The sequence below is a fragment of the Maniola jurtina genome, chromosome 1, assembly GCF_905333055.1.
Source record: "Maniola jurtina chromosome 1, ilManJurt1.1, whole genome shotgun sequence".
NCBI classification, from domain to species: domain Eukaryota; kingdom Metazoa; phylum Arthropoda; class Insecta; order Lepidoptera; family Nymphalidae; genus Maniola; species Maniola jurtina.
In genome coordinates, this window is record NC_060029.1 from 11,251,138 (window position 1) to 11,273,397 (window position 22,260).

The following is a 22,260-nucleotide window of genomic DNA, read 5'->3' on the forward strand; positions in this document are numbered from 1 at the left end:
GTGCAACAATGTTTTTGTTTAATAAAATTTTATTTATATATAATAAAAAATCAATAAATCAATCAATGTCTAGCTTGCGAAAAGATCCTTCATCGCCCTGTTCATGATCTTTACTAGCTTTACTGTTTCGTTTGGACTCATCCGTGCCGAACTGCATCTCTTGTTCCAACCATGGCTTGTATTCTTGAATTTTATTGGCCCAGTAGTCTGTAAGGATAAGATCAACCTTGTTATTAATTTATTAATTTAGTAACATGAATTGAATAGAGATAGAGACATTTTATATGGTTTTTCATAAACGAATGATTGGGTTCCATAACTCAAAAGGAAAAACGGAACCCTTATTGGATCACTTTGTTGTCTGTCTGTCTGTCCGTCCGTCCGTCCGTCCGTAGTGTCTGTCAAGAAAACCTAAAGGGTACTTCCCGTTGACCTAAAATCATGAAATTTAACAGGTAGGTAGGTATTATAGCACAAGTAAAGGAATAAATCCGAAAAGCATGAATTTGTGGTTACATCATTTAAAAAAAATTAAAATGTGTCTCAATTTTCAAAGTAAGATAACTATAACAAGTGGGATTTCATGTGAAAGGGCTTTACCTGTATATTCTAAAACAGATTTTTATTTTTTTACTCTCATTTATTTATTTTTCCCATTTTATCCTATTTTTAAACAATAAACAATAAAATAACAAGAACAACAGAAAAAATAACAGAAACACAGAAAAAATAACAGAAACAACATAAAATAACATAAAATAAAATAATTTTTATTTATTTTTATGCATAATAGTTTTTGATTTATCGTGCGAAATGTCGTAAAAATTACCCGAGTACGGAACCCTCGGTGCGCGAGTCTGACTCGCACTTGGCCGGTTTTTTTAAATAAATAATAGTGGCGATTTAAAAGTCAAATAGTCGTTTTGCTAAAGTAAATTAATTTTTTTTCTTGTTAGCTTTGAAAGAAACAATATAAGGAAGTAGAAGCAAAGTTGAAGTTGAGTTGTACAGTCAATTCAAAGTAAAAATAAAATTAAGTAATTGTATGTATACCCATCTGGTAACTTTGTGATTTTGTGACTGGTCTTACCGATCAATGCCACCGCCGTGCCGTGCCTTTCGAAAATCAGATTCTACTGAGATGACTAGAAACCCCGCAGTTATTTTTGTATATTGTATTCAAATAAGGAATATCAATTGTAGGGCGATCTGAAGGAATCTAATTGCTAGAGCTAACAAAACTACGTGTGACCTGTTTGTCAGTGATTTTAACACCCGCATGCCGAAACAACAGACGGACTTTGGTCTTAAAGTTTTTTATGCCGAAACAAGCTATACAAGGCAATGTCATACGAACTCGTTATTCGTAACCTACGTTATTTGCCGCTTTTAGTATGGTTCTGAGAGATTTTTTTAGATTTGTCGAGGCTAATTTTTGATATAAACTAGGTACTTTTCTGGTAGGCGTTTAAATATAAGCCATAAAAAATACCTGGTTTTGAGATATGTTATATAAGTACGCCAAGTGTTTATAGATTTCCATTTAGTGATAGACATCCAGAGGAAATCAAACTTTAACCAGTTTTGGGGGAGCTATACAACAAGATCATGAATTGCGTCAGTAGATAACGATCGTTATCATCATCAACCCATCGCCGGCCCACTACCGAGCACGAGTCTCTCCTCACTATGAGAAGTTTTTAAGCTATAGTCCACCAGGGCGCTGGCCCAGTGCGGATTATATCAGACTGGTGCACCTTTTATAACATCATGGAGAACTCTCAAGCATGCAGGTTTCCTTACGATGTCAAGTGTCAACAAGTGTAAATTAAAAATTTATAACACCCCCGACAAGTGAAGGTTACAGTAACTAGAAAAGAGCTGATAACTTTCAAACGGCTAAACCGATTTTCTTGAATTATAGCTAAGAACATTCTCGATCAAGCCAACTTTCAAACAAACAAAACTAAATTGAAATCAGTGTATTAATTTAGGAGCTACGATGCCACAGACAGATACACAGATACACCGATACACAGATACACACGTCAAACTTATAACACCCCTCTTGTTTGGGTCAGGGGTTAAAAACAACAATTTTATAATGCACAGCCTTACAAAATATTTTTTATAATTAAGCTAAAGTGACATTTAAAATATATGAACCTAGCCTTGAATGAAGTCATAAAATACTTGTTGTGTCTAATTTTTATTTTTGTGCGTATAAAAAATTGACGACCTCTATGGTACAGAGGTGAGCGCTGTGGTCTTATAAGCGCGGTCCTGGGTTTACATTTCCAGCAGGGATGATTTGGAAATTTATTATTTCTAAATGGTCTCTGGTCTGGCTTCTGCCGAGGCAAGTCACCACCCTACCGGCAAAGTCGCACCGGCTGTCCATTACGATGCTGTGTAGAAACCGATAAGGGGTATGGGCTTAATAAAACATGTCCTTCCCCTTCATGTTAGCTTATTTCCATCTTAGACTGCATTATCACTCACCGCCAGGTAAAATTGCATTATTAACACATTATTTATTATTTACATGCTATTTAACATGTATACAAGCAAGCTACTTACCTATTAATTCATTTACTGTGCCACCGCTACCGCCATATTCTACTGGTATAACTTCTTTTGGTAATGTTCCCACCAGCTCCTCGTTAGACTTGTATATTCGTAACTGAAAACGTAATATAGTAAATATTAAGTAATATTAATTCATAGTATCTATAATTAGCAATTCTATATCAAAGCCTGAAACTTTCAAAATTACGAGATATACACTTCCACAAATCGTTTAATTACTTAATAGATAAGTATTGTATTAAAGTCATCAACATACAGAAGTTTATACAGAAGTGGTGAGCGATAGAAAAGTGGAACGGACAATGTTCTCCTCCATAGACTTGTATGGCGTTACTCGTCAGTTACAATGATCGGTTAACGTCAATTCCCAACAACGTCATAATTATCACGCTAACTCCACCGATAATAATCAACGCGTTAAACTGAGTGACCACACGTTAAAATCATCTAACGCAAAACGGCAATGTCAATGCCGTTAACAGCCTCAATAGCTCAACCGGTAAAGGAGTGGACTGAAAACCGAAAGGTCGACGGTTCAAACCCCGCCCGTTGCACTATTGTCGTACCTACTCCTAGCACAAGCCTGACGCTTAGTTGGAGAGGAAAGGGGAATATTAGTCATTTAACATGGCTAATATTCTTTAAAAAAAAAATGCCGTTGATCAAATTATCGCGTTGATCGTGGCTACACCTACGGTTAGCTGGAAATGCCGTTGAAAAATGCTTTAATGGCCGCGGCATAAGTAGGTATAAAGTCCCACCATAGCCGCTAAATAAGGTCCTGAAATTATCTTGTTCTTCTCCTTCTTATGAGGCTGTGTCTTTTTTCAATTCTGAGTTGTCATTGGACTGAGATGTTCAGAACGTCTTTCTACGCATTGGATAATACTGTGGCCGATAAGACTGTATTTCTTCACATTATACCCTTGCAAGAGGTACTATACAATTCTGTGGAGAATATGATAACCACAGAATTAGAGTCTTTCTAAATCTGTGATGATAACCCTGGTAAAAAGAAGAGCAAATTATAAAGAGACTCACTCTTTGTCTAGCTTTTTTGCCCAAAAATCCAGAGACAAGCTTAAAAATTATTTCTATCCCGGCTGGCACATTGACATGATGACTGCCTTTCAAACGGAGTGGCAAGGAATCCTGGAACGCAAAGCATATAATTTAAAAACAAAACGAATGCAACTTTTGTCTTTCTATTACGGAACACTATATCTTTAGTTACATAGTTGAGGCTAGTCTGCACATTCTAACGAAAATACATAAGCAATAGAAATCTAATAGAAAATGTGCCTTTCAGAACACACCGAAAACTAACGATAATTTTTTCGTAAACGTTACTTCGCTGTTTTCAAAAACAGTCCGAGAAACCTTTGGTATAGTGATTTACTTCAACGAGGCATAACTTGAGGGTGTAAAACAATTTTTTTTTTTTCAGTTTTTAATATTCAGTCGCCTACCCTTATTTATTTATTTTTCAAAATTTAAATATATCTCTCTGTAGCTGTAATGAATTTTTATAAATGAACTAAATATCAACTTTATATATATTTTATCATACTAATTGATGCCCGCGACTTCGTCTGTGGGGATTTTGGTCTTTGAAAATTCCGTGGGAACTCTTTGATTTTCCGGGATCAAATCTAGCCTATGTCACTCGCCACTATATCCAATATCCATGCAAAAAATCACATCGATTCATTACTCCGTTGCGATGTGATTGATGGACGAACGAGCAAACCAACAAACAAACACATTTCGCATTTAAATTATGGGTAGTGATAGTTTATTTTTATTTCACTACGAAACCCTGAAAATAGGTAATTATAAATTAATTCCTTTTTACCTGACTAACGGCGACAAGTTTCTTCAATAAGCTTGGACTAGCCTGCACCAGATGATTGAGAGTTACCTTTTTATAATCGACTACTATCATAGTTCCCATCACTGTTGCAGTATCACTTTCCATAACTAAAATCTGCAAAACAAAAAATAAGTAAACAGGTACATAATAGATTTTAAGTTTATAAAGCAATTATTTAATAATTATAATAAGAAATCCATGTCCATACTATATATATATAATAACCCGGAAATTGACTTCGGCAACTTTTTATCGCGGAAAAGCAAAGAGTTCCCACGGGATTTTAAGAAAAATCTAACCACTAACTACAAAACCTAACCACTAACCTAATCCCCGCGGACTGAGACAAGGGCATCAAGTATAGTTTGAAAAAATCTGCCGCACGTATAAATGGTCATACCTGTACTAAATAATATAGAATGCACATGATATCCGCAACATTATTTTTCTGTGGGTCGTACTCTCCTGCTCGTATTAGGATGATATAAGGATGTAAAGCATCTTTCGGTTGTCGCAGAATAACGCAAGTCCTATAAAATTTTTAATTATTAAACATACAACAAACACGGCGACTTCCCTAGTGCAGTGACACTATGTTCTTATTAGTGGGAGAGACCCACCCGGCACAGGTTTGAAATTGTATAATTTCTAAATCTCTAGTCTGGTCTGGTGGGAGGTTTCGACAGTGACTAGTTACCACCCTACCGGCATAAGCCGTACCGTTCCAATACCGTGCCGTGCAACAGAAACCAAAGGGGTGTGGGCTTAATAAAATCTGCCATACCCCTTCCAGGTCAGCCCCCTTCCGTCTTAGACTGCATCATCACTTACCACCACGTGTGATTGGTTTCTACACGGCATCATCGTACCGGAACGCTTAATCACTTGGCGGCACGCCAACGCAGACTCTCAGACGCAGTCTCTATAACCCAGATTTCCACTAAAAGGCACTAAAGAAATTCCAACAGTAATTTAAAAAAAAAACCTATTAAATCTAAGCTTGTATATTAATACCTAACCTAGTATTTAATAATTGAAGAATTTGCAATTCAAAAAATAAACACTTTGCCTTACCCTAGCCTCAAAAATTCCATAAAGCTCGCTTCGGTTGGCTTAAGCCTCAATGTGACTTCTGGGGCTGTGGTTCGCAAAGTATAAAATAAATCCAGTTTAGCTTTCGTCCGTTCTAAACTAAACTTACATCCTCGAAGTATCGCAATGAGCCACTGGTCATCTGAAATATATCTCCACGGGTAGATATTTAAGCTATTATAACTATAAAAGAAACTAAGAACAATGAAGAATCTAAGTGTGAAGCTTTTATAGAATTTCCTTCCTTTTTAGATTAACAAAATAATTATAGGTAGTAAAACACAACTCCACCATTTTTGAAAGTCAGTTAAAAAAAGTAGCCTACGTTACTCTCTGGCCAATCCTCTACTTGTCTGTGAAAATTCTGTCAAAATCGGTTCAGCTGTTCCGAAGATTAGCCCGTTCAAACAGACAGACAGACAAAAATTTTAAAAACGTGTGATTCAGTTATGGTATCGTTCAAATAACCATATGAGCTTAATATGAGGTAGTTATTTCGAAATCATAGACAGACACTTCAATTTTATTTATTAGTAGATATAGATATGGATGTATCTATAAATATCTTCGTAATTTTTCTCATATTTACCTGTTCTCGCTTTCAAATGAACTTGTTTCGAAATCCATTCCTTTAACTTTCTTATGTCATTTTCCACTTCGTGAGGATTCTCGTTCAGCTCATTTTTGGCTATTTCAGCCAGCTCTGGACTCAGTTTGCGTATCATTGATATTACTATCTGTAAAATTGTGATTGTGATCATCCAGGTAGATTAATTTTAATTTCAAATTAGGATTTTTTTTTTTAATAAGTAATTTTTTGCAACTTTTTGTACAAGATGTTGATTGTTCTCGATATTTTTGTTTGTAACTTTATTACTTTTGCCTCACACACAAAATGCTAAGAACCTACTGAATGTCATGAGTTAAAAATTAAATTTTTAAAAAATAAACAATATTCGATGGATGGTTGCTTTCTTTAATAAAGTTATATTCTTATTTATTTGACCTTTGATTCATATGACAAAAACATATTAAATATGGACACATTTTGTATTTATATAAACACGAGATAGTAATGTAATGAACTTGATAATATTATTGTGTCATAATCACACCGGCTGGCAATTTTGACTGTACTTAGTATTAAGATTCAATTAATTAATTTAATTTAACTAAGAATTGGCTTTCCTAAAGATAAAACTATGTTTAATTGGGACTTAATCTAGACAAATAATTAAGTTGAATGAAAATCTTAATAAAGTTGAAAAACTAGCTTGTATTCTTGTCTTTATTCTTTATTATTTTAGTACGTAGGTACTTAGTGATAGTTATACCTACTCGTACTTATACTCTACATTGGTAGAAATAGTTGCATATAACGATTATTTTACTTGCAATCTCTTCATTATCCCGATTCATGATAAAAGTAAAAATCTAGTTACCATTACTCATAAATACGTTTTAAAGTTACGAGAGTTTGGTAAGTCTCTAACCGTTTGATAGAGAGGTATAGAGATAAACAGGAGATGTTTTAGCCACAAAGCGATTACTGAGTCACTATCAAATGATTAGATAAACAAACGATTTTTTGTAACCAAACTAATTCTCGGCATACGTCGCAACTTGCAATGCAAGTTTGACCGCTCGATGGCAGTGTCCGACCATAATTTTTTACTAGGTCAATTTCTGGCCAAAGCCGAAGCCGTAGCTGATCAGCTATCGCTACAAATGAAGCTGAAGGTTTAATAAGCCTTAGAAGTTCAGTTCGAGATTGGCTAACTGCTAAATTATGCTGACTGCTATCTTACTGTCATAAATAATATTGTCAATTATAATATTTATTTACTTAAAAGTAATTTAAATAAAATCAATGTTTGCTAGAACCTTTCAGATTCGCCCTCTTTGACCGAAGCTGAAATTTCGGTCAAAGGTCGCCAAAGCTGAAGGATCTATAAGACACTAGGTACTTGTCGAACAGCTTGCACATCACCTATTTTACGTTGGTGATAGGTACTGTTAGAAACCCGAGAGTCCCAACAACCACACATAAAGGACAAACAAAAAAACCATACAGACCAACTGTAAAATTAACGAACGAACGAATGATCATTTTTATATAGGTACTCGTACCTACATAGCGATCATATCTATTATTTAAAAATTAAATGCTCACCTGGGTATTAAAATTGAGAATATAAATTAAATTACACTACGTTCCAGTCAAAACTTAATGGTTCTGGTTTTTGCCATAAGGGTTATTTACAGTACCGAGGTATATTTACCAAAATCAAATTGATTCTTTAGTATATGTACAGTTGTACAATTAATTGCACTACTTAGAAATAAAACTAGACGATCACTCAATATGGTTTAAAGATAGCTTTGATAAATATGTAATTATCCTCAACTTGTTTTCAGCTACGTGCGAGTTTATCAGCAATAAACTGAACAAATGTCGTACAAAGCACTTTAAACAATGTTACGATAGCTAAACTGAATCGTGAACAGGTACGTACTGTTCGTCGGGCGGTTATCAATGTTATCGGTTCGTATCGCTTACCCATCGAATTTCAGGTATGTACCTACCTACCAAAATTATGTTGCTAAGCCCAATTATATTATGTACCTACTCTGTGGTCTAAATGTATTAGAAATACATGAACATAAAATGTCACGATTGTTCATTGATTGCACCTCATTGTTACATAATTTGTGATAATATACTGAATAACTCATAATCTATTCTAATTTACTAACTATAACCATCCATAGAATGCTTGATAAATAATTTATCGCAATTAGATGGTAACAATATTATTAGTATCAAATAAAAAGTTGACTCAAATTAAAAATATTGATTCGCAATCAAACTGTAAAACACTGCCCAGCAGCTAAATAGAAACAAATAAGTACGAAAATATTATATTTATAATTCCTACATGCAGCTAAAACGTTAAAACATTTAATTAAAATGTTAATTAGAAAACAAGCGCCTCACTTACCGAGATAATAGCTACTTAGTAAAAATCACTGGAATTTTACGTGAAAAAAAATTGCAACACATCCTATTCTTAGGTATTCAAGGTTTAAACGTTCCCTCTCGTTTAAGTGTGACAACCTTCGCCATTTAAATACAGACTGATCATTTATAATAAAAAAACTTACTTTTATCACTATAAAAATGAGTTAAATGATAGTATTAAAAAAACTTCTGAATCTTAAGACACATATTGAAAAGTTATCTTTATCGTCAACAATTATGTGCCTAGGTACTTACTTTTGGACGCAAAAAAAAATTGTTACTTTTGTTTCAATTTCAGTCAATAAAAGATGATATTTAGAAAATAAAACTACTAAGTAAAACGTAACTGAAATTAGCCGGACCAATTTTCTTTTATTAATTAATCACTTTAACATATTCAGTGTTGTAAGTAGAAAATGCCAATCGATACCCCAGTTCCAAACTGTAACGATTCAAAACAAGTTCTGTAGATAATGAATAATTAGAAAATTAAATGACTAGATATATCTACCTACTTTTACCAGTGTATTTTTAACCATTATTTTGATCATTAATATGAAATGAAGTAAAATATTTCCCGTAGATGTATTTGTTGTTTTTCTCCAAGTCACCCACTTTTTATTCACTTATCGATTTGTTTTACTACGGAAATATTCCGTGTCTTATTACGGAAAAAACCATTTTCCATACTTACCTATCTCAAAGTCGCTGAATTTCAGACTTGTTACGCTTTGGCACTGAGGTATCGAAATAATTACAAAAGATAATCCTGAAGTGCTCCTAATAGGTACTCATCTAAAAACGATATCTACCATACACTCTATATCTACCATATTATGAATATTCAAAAATTTTAAATTAATTAAACATACATTATATAATGATAAATAGTTTGTTTTTAATATTAAACTTCAAAATATTATTTTCTAAAAGTAGAACCACTACGATTTTGTTAATCTGCCTAGTGATGATTATATATATTTTGATTCGAAAAAGACAATAAATAAATAATATTATATTACTTCTATATACCTATATATATGATAAGTAATATTGTGAGAAGATTTGGACTTTGGACGAATATCCACTTTTCTAAATATCACAAACTCAAAAAAATATCATAAAATAAAAAATGCATAAGTACATAATATGTATATTTTAAAAATGTAATTACTTAACAATACATTTTACCTTAAATGATAAAACCATAGATAATGACATCTGATAAAATTAATCAACGCGGATAAAATATTTAGGACGTTCCTTTTAAACATAAAAATACTGTTCTAAATATATACATTTTGAACTAATCCAAAATCCAAATCCAGTGGATTTCTAAATAGAAAACTTGAAATTGTTCATTGTTCAATAATAAATAAATTTAACCTAAAAGAAAGAATACAATTAAACTTAAAGTTAAATATCTGAGTCTAAAATACTTTTTTCTCGTCTATATTCGTTCTGTAATTTAAAAAAATCACGGCCCACGTATAAGCTATACTTAATAATATTATAAGTAGTATTTTGGTATAAAGCACACGAAATCTAAGTATCTATATACATTGGTAGCGAGAAGTGACATCTATTAGTTGGCTGTAACACTGACATTACAATAGTCCAACAAGTTGTATGCATGCTGGTAATAATTCGTCAGTTGTGTTAACTAACAAGTAGACACTATTACTATTAAGTAAGTATTCTATGCTACTAATTACATATCTATGCTACTAATAATATTAATCTAGTTCTAATCGTCTAAAAGGCTCGTCTACGGCTGGAACTTCTTGCGATTTTCCCGCGCGTTTGGATTCATCAGTACCATATTTCAGGTCCTCTTCTAGGAAAGAATTGTAATTCCGCACTTTCTTTTTCCAATAGGCTATAAAGAAAAAAAGATTGTGATTAAACCTTAATAAATTGCCTGAAGTATTATAACACTATTATAGATCTTTGTTGAATTAATATATATGATATTGTTGGTCTTATCGTTGACGGGATAAAATATTTGTATCCATCCAATACATGGTTATTCAACTAATATTGCATTATTTGAATTTTTGTAAGTTAACGTACTAATTTGGTAACAAACCTATATTTTTTTGGATACTGTCACCACATCCGCCGTATTCTGGTGGTAGTATTTCTTTGGCTACATGTTCATGTAATGTTTCAATATTTTTGTTATGTATCATTACCTGTAAAATCAAAAGAAAAGTTTTTTTAATAATAACTAATTAAAATCTACTATTTATAAAGTTTTTCTTAAGTATTTTAAGTTTAGTTACAAATATTTTTGTAATCCTATGATTTAGTTATACGTAAACTAGATGACGCCCGAGACTTTGTTCGCTTGTATTTAAGATTTATAAATAGGTATCCCGCTGGAACTCTTTGATTTTCCGGGATATAATAAAGTAGTCTACATCTCCGGAATGCAAGCTACCTCTGTACCAAATAGATGATGCTCGCGTTATTTCTGTGGATTTACGTTTTTTTACAATCCCGTGGAACTCCCGTAGGGACAGAAAGTATCCTGTCTCCGTCCCCAGGATGTAAGCTGTTCCTGTATCAAAATTCGCCCAAATCGGATATACGGATGGGCCATGAAAAATAGCAGACAGGTAAACAGACCCTTCAGGCTCAAAATGTTGAATTCCTAAAATGGTAAATTCTCATAATGTTGAATTTGACACTCACATATTTTATAATATTAGCAGGTATGGATTAAATAAAATACAGTAAAATCTTACCCTGTTTTTAAGTTTTTCGCTGAGGAATCTCTTGAGAAAATTAAAAAAAGTTTCAAAAAAGCGTGGAGTATTTAAAAAATGTATTCTTTTTATTCTTATTGGCATAGCATCCTAAAACAAAACAATTTCATATTAGGTAGGTGCATGGAGCTATCAAAAGGGGTGTACGATGAAACTTTGGTATTTCCAGTCAAATTATTTATTAAACAGGTTACCTGAGTTGCTTGAATCAAATTTTTGAGCTGTCTAGGCGTTGTCTGCGTATAATGACTCCACCTTGTACCGCCTAAATCTACCACGGAGATAATGCCTGATACTACTAGATTATCGTCCTCTATGAAGCATATCTGTGAATTAAATACACCATTGCCTTCTTTTAATTCATTGCATCGTCTATTATGATTACCTATTTCAATATATTTTCCCTTTCAAGTAAAGATTTTTATGTAAACCTGTGAGGATGATACTGCCATTGACGCATTTAAAGTGCCATAAGCCTACTTTGTCATATTAGTTTACAAATTGCGAAAAACCAAGTTAAATTTGAATTTCGCTAAATTATATTGTATATTATAAACTTGGCTTCGACACACGACCGTGTATCTTGATTATTTCGATGAAATCTTTGTATACCTGTTGTTGAAGGGCAAGGACTGCCATAATGTCTAGAGCACTATATTCCTTCGTGTCGTATTGACCAATCCTATATAAAATAACTCTCGGATCCGTTGGGTTTTTTGTTTGTCGCAAAATTAATCCAGCTCTGAAAATGTGATCTAAATTTTGTATTAAAATTTATCAAAATCTAGCAATTATTATCATGTCAAGCATGGTGCGTCTTAATTTTATGTTCTCTTTGTCATACCAGACTATTGCTTCTGTGGGCCCGCTGAATAATATTATATATTTTTTACTATCACCATCATCATAAAAGAAAAAGTTAACTGACTGACTGAAAAGCTACCAGAAGACATAATGGAGATGTCTCTCAACAAGTCAAAGATTTTAAAAAGATCTGAACTTATTGAAAAATCATATTAGAGAGTGAGCCCATTAGGAAAATTTATCTGCTTGTTGTCCCCAACACAGGGAAAATCGATCAGCATCTATGAAGTTAGGATCATGGTGGCTTTCTGAGAAAACAGGTAATAAAGGTGTATAAAATCTTATGTCAAAGTATAAAGTAGTTATAGTTTTTATTTTATTTTATCGGGAGTAGTATTAGAAATCCCATCATGTATTGCCAGACACTTGGCAACCCCCAGCCAGACACTCTTAAACTTTAATAAATTGTTGCATTAAAATTATGTACAGACTACAGATTAACACTTTCAAAATAATAATAATCAGGTATAATGTCTCACCCTAAGTTAATAATATCCATAAACTTAGGCTCAAAATATTTAACGCTGTATAAGTACGGCGCCGTACTTCTAAACGAGTAGTAAAGGTCTAGTTTAGCTTTGGTTTGTTCAAGTCTGTGTTTACATCCTCTCAAAAATGCGACTAACCATTGCTCATCTGTAACATTTCCATAAATAAAATATATAATAATGTATTATATCAGTTCACTTCGATTCAAATTAACAATTTCATATCGGTCTACAATAATTTGATGTACCTAAACAAAAAATTTTATTTTAGCGTTTAAACTATGGTGAGTGATATCTATCCATTACTTAATATTATAAATGCTAAAGTGTGTCTGTCTGTCTGTCTGCTACCTTTTCACGGGCCAACAGTTTTACCGATTCTGACGGGTAGGTACAGGGTTAGCACTTAGCTTATATCCCGGGGACGGCCATAGGCTACTTTTTATCCCCGAAAATCAAAGAGTTCCCATTGGATTCCTAAAAACCCATCCGCTTAACCGATTTGTAACGAATTTGGTACCGAGATAGCTTGCGTCCCTGTAATTTACATAGGCATTTTATCCCGGAAAATCAAACAGTTCCCACGGGATCTTTAAAAACCTAAATCCACGCGGACGAAGTCGCAGGCATCCTCTAGTTATTAATAGAACACCAGCTGAACTCACGTGGTTAGTCGAAGTAGGCCCGACTATTTCGAACCCATCCGGGGTCCTTTTTCAGAGAGACTGACGAATTGAGAGATGGAGTCCCTCCGAAATAGGTCCCTGGATGGATACGACTATCAGCATCTAGCTGGCCTTGGTATTGGTCAATTAATAGAGAATAATAAATTATACGTAATAGTTATGGTACCTGTTCTAGCTCTCAAATGAGGTTGTTTCAAAATCCATTGTTCCAAATGCCGAATATTTTCTTCTAGTGTTTTGGGGTCTTCAAATAATTCTATTCTGGCCTTCTCCGCCAACACCGGAGTTAATGGTCGGACTGGCATCATTCGAGTTTTGCCCAGATTTCAAACATTCAAATGAACATTCTTTTACTTTATTTCAATAGACAACACGATTTTATCTACGTTCAAGGCACATGGAAAATCGACATCTAGGACAAAAAAGATTAACGATCGTTAATATACACATTCATTTGACAGTCTTATTCGTTACGAAATATTGATTAAGCTCAATGATAAATTACAATGTATCAGATTAGTTACCTATTTACCTACCTATGATAAAGCTATGTATAATAAATAATCTGTCTAGTTTCGCTTATAGGTTATTTGAAATTATTTAATACAAATAATGTACGTAACATATTTTGACCTATAAACGAATTTAATAATTAGGTAAGTAGGTACTTATTATCTCCATTACGTCGTCCTTGGTCGATTTAGAGTCTCATTGCGCTCATTTTCAAGATAACGTCTTATTCGGTGATTTGCATCGATTGATTCGCTAAATTAGGGCCTAACACTGAATGATAGCCATCCAGCTCATTTGGCATTTATTTTAAATCCCTTGAAGGTTTTCTAAGTATAAAAAAATATTTTAATATCACTCAGTGAAGCAGCAATGTAGAACCAACCAATACCAAATGAGTTCAGTGGCGATTCAGTGTTCTAACTCTGGATCTCTCTCTGAACCCCCACAGGGTCTAACAATTTTAAAAACAGATTAAGTAGATAATCAGTTTTTTTTTTTGACTAGAACCTAGACAAAATTTCAATTATTGCATTAACCTTACAATATCTTAAGAGTAAGAGAAAACATATTGATTAAATTAAACTGATTAAGATATAAGTAATAAAAACGAAGTCTAGGTACATCTAAAACCCAATTCTACAAGTAGGTAGGTGTACATCCTCTACATCTACTTTGAAATGAAATTCCTATTGTAATTTCCTTAGTTCCTAACAAAAATAACCAGTGGGCATTCGTATATTTTATTGTGATAACTTTCACAGTTTTTGTATGTATAAATATTGGAAAGTTACGAAGAAAGTATTCCTATTAGAAAAATTTATCCCTGATAATTTTTCCAACAATCTGCAACAGATGGCGCTAATAGTTTTTATTTCATAAATAAATAAAGAACAGTTTAATATTTTGTATCGGACAAAGGACTATAATTAAGAGATTATGCTAATGCAAAGACCAACACGTGTTGTTACCATTAGTTACTAAAAAACATCTAACCGTAACTAGGCGAAGTACCTACTTTCCTAGTTAAATTAGAAACAAAAAACGTAATTTAAAAAACAGTGCGTAAGAACAACATGCACAAAAACAACTTACGCTATCAATAAAAATGTTGTAGTACAAAATTAACACATTCATCAAACACATCCATTAAAAACTGGCCTCCTCTGTCGATAAAACAGTTTCAACAATAAACGTTGGCATAGCTCCCGTTATACATAAACACGACAGACTCAGGTATGAGATAGTTTACGAGTAGATAGCTAGGATAGCACGCTTTGATGAATCTACAATCAAGACGATAAGAAATTAAAATGCTACGGACCTAGGTACAAATTGATACGTTCGTTTTATTTGACAAACTACAAAACTATGTCACAATGATCTGCGTTCAAACGACGACGCACAAAAACAGTATCGTACTGACCTTGATAATGATTTGAATAAATTACAGTATTGTAATCTTTGCAGATAGGTACAACAATACTAAATATGTAACAGTACTTACTTATTTTTGCACATGCTGTACCAAATATTACTACATTAGGAAGGCATTTGGGGCAACTGTGAGCCCTTTTGCCTTTCAAATCCTACCAGCTAAGGATTTATCAAAGCAACCTATCAAATAGATTTGAAAATTGAGAGAGATTTTAGAGATTAAAAAGAGACCACCTATACTGCAATTACCTATTAGCCATTTCGTTGTTTGTTCATAAAGAAGTGATAATAAACAGACATCTAGCACTATTAATTAGGTAGATGTTAGGTAGTTGTATATGTGTTGGAAGTGACTCGATAGAAAATAGGTATAATTAAGAGGTAATTACTTGATTATAATCGCCGCTACAAAGAAGCATATAAACTGCCGATATGGCAACATTGTATGCCCTAATGATTAATATTTAATAAAGTATATTATTATATTTTGTAGAGCTAATTCTGTATTACTTGATTAGAATAAGATTGCGTTTCACGTGCCCACGAGTAGGCACGTGAAACGGTTGATATCAGTTTTTCATTAGATAGATACCTAAGTAGGACCTATAAGTAATTTAATTTAGCATTATTTTGTTATATTATAACATTTTTACATTAAAAGTATGTGTCTATATACATAAGGCATATAAGTAGGTACATTTTAGCTTTTTACCTGCCTATGTAATATTATAGTTTACTTAAATAAATATTTTTAACTCATTCCCTCCGGTTAAAAATCTTATCTTGCTTCTACTAACCCCATTTTCCGACAAATACTAACTGATACACATAGGCATACTGTAACCTAACTAAAAGCATTACCTATGTTTATTAGCTGAGAACTTCTATCTTTCTTTTCTCTGCTTAAGTGCACTTCAAATATTTCAGGATTACGAAATAAAACACTTAATTTAACAACAATGGATTTAATTAATATATCTAAGTACTTGTACAAAAATATTAATATATTTTTTCTCCCACCTCAGACGGTATCTATCGTATAAAATACATAAGCACTTATCCAAAAGATGCTACCTACCTACCTAAGATCTCAAAAATTACAAACAAAAAAACTAACCAAAAAAAAAGACAAAATACTTTTATCAAGAAAATGTTTTAGTATACCAACGCCATTTTTTTAAAATAGGCTGACAATTGACGATAATAATCATACTCAACATTGCTAAAGGGTTAGGTCCTATTATGTATATACTCTTCTACAAAATATTAGCTGGAACTGCAGATTTTTTGTTTCGACGCCATACAGTGACGGATTAACCCTTAATCAAATTAAGCAATTGCCTAGGGCATCACGTCTGAGGGGGCACCAGAAGAAGCACAAAAAATCCGTCCTTAGGGCATCACGTCTCACTCTCACGTCACCAAAAACCACACCAATAAATAAATAAATTATGCTTTGGTTTTTATTGCTGTCGCGCCTACCCCACTTCTAAAGTACGTTACATGATACATCTCATCATCTAATTTTACAAAAAATGTTTTTAGGCGGTAAAGGTTTAAAGACCGATTCTAGTTGACATACGGATAGGGGGGCCCACAGGCATGGATTGCTTAGGGCATCAAGTAGTCTTAATCCGTCACTGACGCCATACTAATTCTAATGGATAAGTGCCAGATTTTCGTCGAAGTCATCAATCAAAATCCAGTTGTCGGAAGGAACCTTCAAGACCAAATAGGGTTTCAGCAGTGTTGGGCTTGCCAGGGCGCTTTGACTCATCTGTACCATATTTAGAGCCTTCTTCTAACCAAGAACTATAGTCTTGTATTTTCTTTTTCCAATATTCTATGAACAAAAATATGAACATTTTAAAATTGTTGAAATATGCACAAAACAACATAACGGTTGGTGAAGTGGACAGAAAACAGATTCACCATTTCTACAGAAACGATAAATCTTATCCAAGTTGGTATTACATTACCTACTTACTTCTGAGAGCAATTCCGAAAATATCAAGATACCTTCTGATAGCTGCTATGTTCAAAAATCCTTAAAAATCTTTCATTTATCTGAATTAACTGTATTAAATATTTATTTTGGTAAATTTTTACAACAAAACTGTTACCTACCACTTATTTCTTTGATGGTGCCAGCATTGCCGCCATATTCTGCTGGCAAAGTCTCTTGAGGTATGTATTTATATAATTCTTCGTAATTTTTATTATGCACATATAGCTGAAACATACAAGATGATTACCTATAGATAATATCTCCTTACTATTTTACATTGCTTTATAATTTAATCTATAAGAAAAACATCAAAATAATTAATGTGCTTACTCGAGACTTGTTCTTTTCGTTGAGCAAATTTTTGATTGCATTAAATAAGGTTTCAAAACCAGGCGGCGTATTTATATAGTGGGTACCTTTCAGTCGCACTGGCAAAGCGTCCTGTAAAATATAAATACCTATTTTATTTTTTTAACTACATAATAATGATCAATGTTGTTTATTATGATTAAAAAAGACAAACGCTCTACTTTCCGCGTTTGTTCCTGCGACAATCAGTCAACCAACATAATTAGTTTTCGGCGTTCCATATCTTCAGAGGAAAAAAGGAACACTTCACTGTCTGTCTGTCAAGACCCGAAGGGTGGTTGCCTGATGGAAGGGTATATGTCTGACGGAAGGGTATGCGTTAGGCATTTCCTGTGTATAAAAAAAAGACCCATCAAGGGAATCAAACCATATAGGGTACTTCCCGTTGACCTAGGATCATGAAAGGCAGGTAGCAATGTGTTATAGCTCAAGTAAAGGAAAAATCCAAAAACCATGAATTTGTGGTTACATCACAAAAAAATATTATTACATACTTGTACGATGAATCTAGGAATTACTTTCGATTATTAGTTTAGAAATTGCTTCAAAAATCAAAATCATGTAGACTTTTTCATACCTGTGCAAGAACAGTCATCCTTTTTATCACCCCTGGTGTCATTTGGAAGAAATGGGGCATTGTTACACCCTCCAAATCCAAAATAGTTCGAACTCCAGCTACGGCCATAGTGTCGTTGTCCACTAACAGCATCTAAAATATGGTATTTTATAATCAGTACCAGGGTGACCGATCTTTGCCGGGCAACTTTCGAATTTTTTCTGTGTAATTTAAATTAATTTTCTCAAGTATTATTTAAATAAACTTGAGATGTGTTACCGAGTAACTAATTATTTATTATCAACCTCCCATCGCCGCCACTACTTATAGGGTTTCCTCTCGGAATGAAAAGGATAGGTATAGTCCACCACACTGACTCAACGCGGATTGGCAGACTTTGCACACTTTTGAAAATATTATGGAAAACTTTCAGGTATACAGATTTCCTCATGATGTTTACCTTTACCGGTAAAGCAAGTAATATATTTAATTGCTAACAATGCTCTTATCTCTGAAAAGTTAGAGGGGCCTTTGCTTGTCAGGGACTACCTGAATAGTTTACTATTAATTAATACTAGCTGATGCCCGCGACTTCGTTCGCGTGGCTATAGATTTTTTTTTAATCCCGTGGGAACTCTTTGATTTTCCGGGATAAAAAGTAACCTATATGCTAATTCAGGGTATAATTTATCTCCATTCCAAACAGCCCAATCCGTTTTGTAGTTTTTGCGTGAAGGAGAAACAATCATACACAAACATATACCTACATACATACACAAATACACATATGTATACATACACCCAAACTTTCCCTTTTATAATATTAGTATGCAGTGAAGCGTGATTTAAATATTATAAGGAATATATATTACATTTTGTATCACTATAGACACAGAGAATATATCGTATATATTGTACTTCTGTGGATCATAAGTGCCCGGCCTTACAATTGTGACCATTGGAGAAGTAGGCGTCGCAGGTTTTGGCAGCATGAAGTATGTCCTGCAAATAAATTTCGAGCAAAAATCTGTGAATACCATAAGCCTTGGCTTAAATTATTATTATTTACTAGAGGATGCCCGCGGCTTCGCCCGCGTGGATTTCGGTTTTTTAAAATCCCGTGGGAACTCTTTGATTTTCCGGGATAAAAAGTAGCCTATGTCCTTCCCCGGGATGTATCCCATGTCTGTTCCAAATTTCATTCAAATCGGTTCAGCGGTTGGGCCGTGAAAAGACAGACAGACAGACAGACAGACAAACACACTTTCGCATTTATAATATTAGTATGGATTACTTCTAATATCCAACCCATTAAACTAAATTAGTAGATATACCTGTAAAAAAGCTATTTCAAAATAAATTGTGTTCTATGAAGGTTTCAAAATCCTATGACACTGGCCATCAAGTTTTAAGCAAAATTGATTTGAAGCTCACAAACATTTTTGTTTGTAATGACCTGTCTCTTGCTTAGTTTAATTACTAATGGTTCAAATAGGGCTTGGTCTACGCCTAAAACTTAATAGGTGGGAACTTGCAAATATTGCTTACTTACCCTAAATTTATAATATCAGTAAAAAGAGCGTCCTTAGGCGTAATCCTAAAGAGTTCCGGTGCAAGTGTATGTAAAGAATAATACAAATCCAACTTTTCTTTAGTTCTTTCTAGACTAAATTTGCATCCACGCAAAAATGCTACAAGCCATTGGTCATCTAAAAATAATGTTACTTATTTCAAAAAACACAGGCAAAAAATTTGCAAATCAAATCAGATGGTTCATTTTTCAAAATAGGGCACCTAAACTGTACACTTTTTAAATGTCAATAGTTAAGAATCGTTTTAGATTTTAAGTTCGAATCTAAGAACCTTATAAGAGACTCTTTTACAAGTTTTTTAAATTTTTATTATAACATGTATAATAATCTAGTTATGTACCTAGATGGTTGGAGGATGGATGGATGGAGGTTGAAAAACAGTCTAGTTCGATGCCGTTTTAGGAGCAAATAAAGATAACATAATATCTAGAACAAGCCCGCGCTTGACTTTTATACTGTATGAAACATTTATTTTAATGTTAGACTGTGTCAAGCCTGTGCCTTACCTGTTTGGGTGCAAATAATATTGGAAAACTCTCAGTGGATATATTGGAAAAATATTGGAAATCCGGTTCTCTCAATTATTATATTTTAGTTCTAACATAACACATCCCACCTTAGAATTTCAATTACCAGATGGCAATTGAAATTCTGGAGATCAGACAAAACTTTCCATTAAATTAACTTTTTTTAAACTACCAACCTGTTCTAGCGCGAATATGCGGCTGCTTAGCCAGCCAGTCCTTAATATGTTGCAGATCCTTGTCAATCCTGTTTGAGTCCTCGTTCAGCTCCGCCCGAGCCTTCTCCGCTAGTTCAGGACACAAGGGCCGAATCGGCATTTTTATGTTTTCGAAAGAAAATTTCTGAACTATTGTTCCTATTCTGGGAAGGATTACCTTGTCACTAACTCGAGTTTAATATCATATCGATACGTAATGTGACATTTGAAAATAATCTTCTATCAAGTTTATAAAAAAGATAACAATCCTATCTTTATTTATTATAGGTAGGTACATGTGGGCGATCTACTCTACTTAATTGCGACAAAAATTCCATCGATTATACCACTCGGCTTACAACGTTAAATTGATGGGTGACCACTGACCAGTGACCACTGATAATCACATTTGACTCATTTGAATTTAGCAATATTGTTCCTTATTGTTCCTTATTTCAACCAAAGTTTTTTTTTTTTTTTCAAAAAATAAGCCAAGCACCTGTGCTTGCCAGTAAATGTAGGTAAGTACCTACGTAAATAGAGCGTAGATTTTAGGTACTACTTATCTAAATATTTCGTTTTTGATTATTATTATTTGAACGTTGATATCTAAAATTGATATGAACGAAATTAATGTCCATTTAACAATTGATTATGGAGCATAGATAACTAGCGCGTGATAAATGTGCGATTAATATCTAGCTAGCCAAAGTTCATGTTCAATCAGTATATTATTCGACTGAGTACCTTGCCTTAATATTATAGTAGTAGTAGTAAAAAGCTTAAAACTCAAATTGAAACTACATACTACTACATACAATCGTTCATATCCCATTCCACTTAACTACCATTGTTACATATTGCTCATGTACAAAAAAGTAAATTGAAATGATTCGTTGTTCTGGTACCTAACTGATGTGATTGACATTGGCCGCGACGATCTCAAGTTAATTAATAACAAAATGATCCAAAATTCGGCTAAATATTTTTTTGAAAACAAGTTTTTCATATTTTTTTTCAAGCAAGGTAAAATTAGCAAAAGCGTACTTACATTATTACAATGTTAGTTACGCGATATGGGAATTATCAATGACGAAATAGCGCGGGAAAACTAGTAGTAGAGCGTAGAACAAGAAAAGAAAGAAAGAAAGAAATAATTTTTTTTTATTAGGTCACTGTAACACTACAATGTATCTTAAAACTAATCGAGTTATACTACATAATATTATACTTATGAGTTAAAATGTGCTAAAATGAATGTGTCACATGTGACCAAACATAGGTCTCCCACTCAGCATAATGCTGCAGCAAGCTGCAGCGCTGGTAAGAAAAATAGTAGTCAGTTATAGGTAGGGTAGGAGTAGGGTAATAAAAATCATTTTAATTAACTGACAATAGTAGCGACTGTCACAGTATCTAACAACATTATAACAAATGTAAATTAAAAATTTATAACACCCCTGACAAGTGAACAGTTACAGTAACTAGAAATGAGCTAATAACTTTCAAACGGCTGAACCGATTTTCTTGGATTATAGCTAAGAGCACTCTCGATCAAGCCACTTTTCAAACAAAAAAAAAACTAAATTAAAATCGGTTCATTAGTTTAGGAGCTACGATGCCACAGACACATACACAGATACACACGTCAAACTTATAACACCCCTCTTTTTGGGTCGGGG

General features: G+C 33.5%; 1 protein-coding gene across 1 annotated transcript; it reads right to left on the reverse strand.

Moving 5' to 3' along the window:
* Positions 1-16: 16 nt before the first annotated feature.
* On the reverse strand, positions 17-20,905 carry LOC123867311. The gene is made up of 21 exons (XM_045909301.1): positions 20,561-20,905; positions 19,818-19,974; positions 19,138-19,267; positions 18,287-18,418; positions 17,671-17,781; positions 17,460-17,565; positions 17,029-17,175; positions 13,552-13,710; positions 12,691-12,847; positions 11,960-12,089; positions 11,542-11,673; positions 11,327-11,437; positions 10,666-10,771; positions 10,319-10,455; positions 6,144-6,291; positions 5,537-5,696; positions 4,863-4,992; positions 4,445-4,576; positions 3,631-3,741; positions 2,581-2,683; positions 17-207 (listed from the first exon to the last, which is right to left on the reverse strand). Exons 1-21 carry the CDS (start codon positions 20,697-20,699, stop codon positions 59-61), a joined length of 2,787 nt encoding a protein of 928 aa, XP_045765257.1. The 5' UTR covers positions 20,700-20,905; the 3' UTR covers positions 17-58.
* Between the last annotated feature and the right edge of the window lie 1,355 nt (positions 20,906-22,260).

Bases quoted from the DNA above. Each gene is read 5' to 3' on its own strand.
- LOC123867311 (XM_045909301.1), bottom strand. From the start codon at position 20,699: ATGCCGATTCGGCCCTTGTGTCCTGAACTAGCGGAGAAGGCTCGGGCG. The intron at 10,772-11,326 runs GTAAGATTTTAC...TTGATTTTACAG, and splicing joins GCGAAAAACTTAAAAACAGG to GTAATGATACATAACAAAAA. The intron at 2,684-3,630 runs GTGAGTCTCTTT...TTACGTTTTCAG, and splicing joins GCAAAAAAGCTAGACAAAGA to TTACGAATATACAAGTCTAA.